At 50.8% G+C, this 4,304-nt stretch overlaps 1 protein-coding gene across 4 annotated transcripts in view; it reads right to left on the bottom strand.

Annotated features, from left to right (window-relative positions):
* The window catches only part of Tctn2 (tectonic family member 2), a 42,293-nt gene extending 39,397 nt beyond the window's left edge, over nucleotides 1-2,896 (bottom strand). For 2 of the 4 annotated variants that reach the window (XM_008839278.3, XM_017799688.2), the window contains exons 1-3: nucleotides 2,696-2,896; nucleotides 2,456-2,563; nucleotides 1,830-1,906 (exon numbers count right to left, since the gene is read on the bottom strand). In XM_008839278.3, the coding sequence (XP_008837500.2) occupies nucleotides 1,830-1,906; nucleotides 2,456-2,563; nucleotides 2,696-2,882 (372 nt within the window). In that variant the 5' untranslated portion in view covers nucleotides 2,883-2,896. The remainder of the gene's footprint in view (nucleotides 1-1,829; nucleotides 1,907-2,455; nucleotides 2,564-2,695) is intronic. The other 2 variants (XM_017799687.2, XM_008839277.3) reach the window with 1 other exon arrangement.
* Nucleotides 2,897-4,304: the final 1,408 nt, after the last annotated feature.

Here is a 4,304-nt window from a genome sequence, read left to right on the forward strand (position 1 = left end):
GGCCCCCGTGGTTTACTTTTTGGGCATGAAAAGCTGGTTCATCTAAGCTTCTGGTTCTCTCTTTTGATTTTATATTGGAGTGGCTGGATTGCTTTTGTCTTCAGGAGTTATCACAGAGGCCCAATTCAGGTGAGGGTCAGATGTTTTCAGGCTTTCTCCTAAGGTCTGGATCCCTCCAGGAACGATTTTGGCCTCAGGAATTTGGGGGTTGGACTGGCTAGGAGCCTAGCCCAGGAAAGATGCTGGTCTAGAGCAGCTGGTAGCTGTGCCACCCAGAGATGCAAAGGCAGATGGGGCAGGAAGAGGCCCCAAGGACTCCTGGGAACTGTACTGAGGAGCTGGGTTGGTCTGGATGCAAAGGATCAGGAAGAGGAAAGGTCACCGCCCCCATTCCAGAAAGAGGCTGGAGGGTGGTGCAGGCCCAGGGAAGCAGAGGGAATTGAGGGCGGGGCCAGGTCCAGAAGCAGTGCTCCTGGGGCCCAGAGAAGGCACTACGTTGGTCTGGATGAAAAGGATCAGGAAGCAGTATTGGTTCCCCAGGTGTCTGGGGACCCAAGACAAGGAATGGGGCAGGACCCAAACTAGGAGGAGAGACCAGCGGGGGAAATGGGTAGGTGAATCAGGCTTTATTATATTTATTTTATGTGTATGAGTATATTGCCTGCATGTAGGTAAGTGCACCCGTGTCATGCAATGTCCACGAAGGACAGAAGTGACTGTCAGATCTCCTGAAACTGGAGTTACAGACAATTGTTAGCTGCCATGTGGGTGCTGGGACTTGAACCCGGGTCTTCTGCAAGAACAGTCAGTGTTCTTAACCACTGTGCTATCTCTCCAGCCCCAAATTCGTTCTTTCCTGTGGATCCTGGGATTGAATTTAGGTCTCTTTCCTGTGGATCCTGGGACAGAACTCAGGTCATCATGCTTGGCAACAAGAGCATTTACCTACTGAGCGACCTCACTGACCCCTATTTTTTGAGACAGGGTCTTTCTATGCAGTCCTGGCTAGCCTGAAACTAGCTATGTAGACCAGCCAGGGCTCTAAATCAGAGATCTGCCTGCCTCTGCTAATATCAAAGTCATGTCCCACCATACCCAGCTAATTTTGATTTTTATTATTTATTTATTTTATGTGTATGAGTGTTTTGCCTGTATGTAAATGCACCCATGTCATGCAATGCCAGTGGAAGTCAGAGTGGACATCAGATCTCCTGGAACTGGAGTTATGGAAGGTTGCCACCATATGGATGCTGGGAACCGAACCTGGATCCTTTGCAAGAGGAGCCAGTGCTCTTAATCACTGTGCCATCTCTTTCACCAGTGGTTCTGAATTTTTGAGAGTTTCATTATGTATCCAAGACTGGCTTTGAACTTCTGTTCTTCCTGCCCTCAGCCTCCCCAGCGCTGGGATTACAGGCCTGCATAGCCACACTTAGCCTATGAAGATTTTTCTTTAGTCCCAGATCCATTTGATTATTTGCAGAAGGTGATAACCTCACATCAGAAAAATGCACATATACACAGAATTCCACATGTAGATTCACAGAGTTCCTTGTAATGCAAATACCCATAGCCCTAGGGTAAGAATCCGGATGTGTATCTGCACTGATAGCTCACAATTCTACCATAATAGTAAGAAGGGTGCACAGGATGTCAAATCATAAAAGTGCTGTGGAGCTGAGGGTGTGGTAAAGCACTAACCTAGCATGCACAGGACCTGGGTTGATACCCAACAACACACACATGAACACACAGACACACAAAGCACTGTAGAAACTGTAAGCAGGAGGCCTGTACAGGAGCTTCAGAACTTTTGCCTCAGGACTTACCATACCAGGAGTCACAGTCACATTCCAGTCTCCTGTGTCATTGCTGAGAAAGCCACAAGTCGGAACCGGCAATACTCCTAAGGGAGAGGTTAGAATGCAAGGCATCAGGGTCCAGCAACTAAGAGGGTGCAGTGGAGTCCTAGGATGAAAGCCCCAGCAAGCTGCATTAGGCTGGACAAATGGCACCTTTTCTGAACTTCAGGCTCTTCATTTATCAAACAGAATGTAAAACAATACTGTTCTTGAGAACAATGAGGTGCTGTGCGCCAATCTCAGGGAACTAGTCGAAGGAATGCTAGCCATTTTCTTTTCTTTCTTCCTTTTCTTTTTTCTTTTTTTCCATTTTTTGTTATGTTCTCACTATACAGCCTGCTCTGAAACTTTCTATGTAGTCCAGGCTGACCTCGAACTCGCGGAGCCTCCAACTGCCTCTGTCTCCTGAGTGCTGGGATTAAAGGCAGGCGCCACCACGCCCCGTTTCCTGGGATTTTTATTTTAATCTCTTTGACATTTCCAGACCCTGTCCACAAGTCCTCTTCGGTCTACAGTATTCACACCCGGCCCTATCCTTCTCCATCCCTACTCTACTGAGGACAGCAGCTCCCCACAAGAAAAGCCAGACTTACCCTCCTCGATCTGCAGCGGAGTCACGGACACGGTGACATCCTCGTTGCCTCCGACAAGGGACGAGCTGGCCTCAGGGCCGGACATTCGGATGAAAGGAGGAATGAAAACTAGGAGAGAAGGTAGGGTGGGAGGGGTTGAGAGGTGCGGAACCCGTGCCCTAGGAGCCTGTGCCGGCTTTCCGGGTGGTGCCCCAGGTTCCCTCAGGCCGGGCCCTGCAGGCCCTACCCCGCCGCACACACCCGGGTCCCCGCGCAGAAGCCTCAGGACGTCGTGAAGCAGGAGGAGCCTCCACAGCAGACGGGGCGGCGGCGGGGAGCCCATGCCCGGGGCCAAGTCCGCCTCACAAGCCTGGAATCGCGGTGAGACAACGCAGGAGGACCCGCCGACGGGCCGCCTCCATCTTGCCAAGCGAATTTCCGCAGCCATGGCAACCACCAATGTGCGAGCGGTGCTCTGTGATTGGTCCAGAGCGAGAGAGCCCGTCGCCATCTTGCTCAGATACCGCCCCAGATACCATGGCAACCACCAATCGGCGTACGGCACGCCGTGATTGGGCTAGGGCAAGAGCCCGGAGCCATTTTGACCCGCGAACCCTCCGGGTGCCATGGCAACTACCAATCGGCGAGTGGCGCGCCGTGATCGGTCTAGGGAGAGAGTCCGTCGCCGGAGCATCCCGACTCCGCCTGTAGGGCGCGGTTCAGTTTTGTGTGTTTCTGCTGGGTCCGCGTCAGACACCCGGGTTTCTCCCAGTCCAGAGAGATCAAGAAACCACACAGCTAGGGCGAGTTTGTAAGCTCGGACCTCCAGAAAGGCTGCTGGCTGCACCGTAATAAACTTTTTTTTTTTTTTTTTTGGTCTGTTTGAGACAGGGTCTCCCTGTAGCTCCAGCTGCCCTGGAACTCACTACGTAGACCAGGCAGGCCTAGAACTCACAGAGATCCGCCTGCCTCTGCCTCCCGAGTGCTGGGAATAAAGGCGTGCGCCACCACGCCCGGCCTCGTCATAAACTTATGGGGCTCTTAGAGGGCGGATAGTAAAGGTCGGAGAGGCTGCTGTGATGTAGGTGCCCCGCGCTGTTGAATTTCATTCTCGGCACTAGCAAAACAGAGTCAAAGATCATGCGTAAGGCTTGGCCCCAACGGTAGGACGGGTGCAAAAGTATTAGAATTGTTTGTGGGTAGGGGTCAAAGGGGTGTCCAAGTCAATAGCCTCCGAAGCACGCTAAAGAATTGTAGTTTGGATCTGGCGAAATGGTTCAGTAGGTAAAGGCTCTTGTCAAACCTGACAACATGAATTGATCCCTGGGACCCATATGATGGAAAAACTGACTTTTGCGAGTTGTCTTCTGACCTCCACACTTGCGACATGGGACGTGTGCATCCATACATACAGGCACAATCTCTATAAATAAATAAAATGTAATTTAATAAAAAGAAAAGTTATAGTTTGGGGGCTGGGGAGATAGCTCAGACAGTAAAGTGCTTGCAGTGCAAGGTGGATGCCTCCTGAGGAACTCCAAGGCTGACCTCTGGTCTACACACACACACACACAGTTATAGTTTGAAGAAGAGGCATGCAGACTCTGAGGTGGGACAGCCTGGATTTTGCTTTCTCTCACATAGTTTTTGTTGAGTACCTTTAGACAAGTCTTTCAGCCTGTCTACACCTCAGTTCCTCATTTAAAAAAATGTAAAAATCCTTCATGGAATTGTGTGAGTTCTGAATGAGGACAGTTTCCAGGAGTCAGTGCTGTCCTGCCAACATATTGACCCTGGACATGGAATTCAGCTTGTCATGTGTGGTGGCAAGTGCCCTTACCTGCCAAGCTCAACTATCATGCCAGACCAC

Source organism: Nannospalax galili, unplaced genomic scaffold (assembly GCF_000622305.1).
Source record: "Nannospalax galili isolate Female #2095 unplaced genomic scaffold, S.galili_v1.0 scaffold218, whole genome shotgun sequence".
NCBI lineage: Eukaryota > Metazoa > Chordata > Mammalia > Rodentia > Spalacidae > Nannospalax > Nannospalax galili.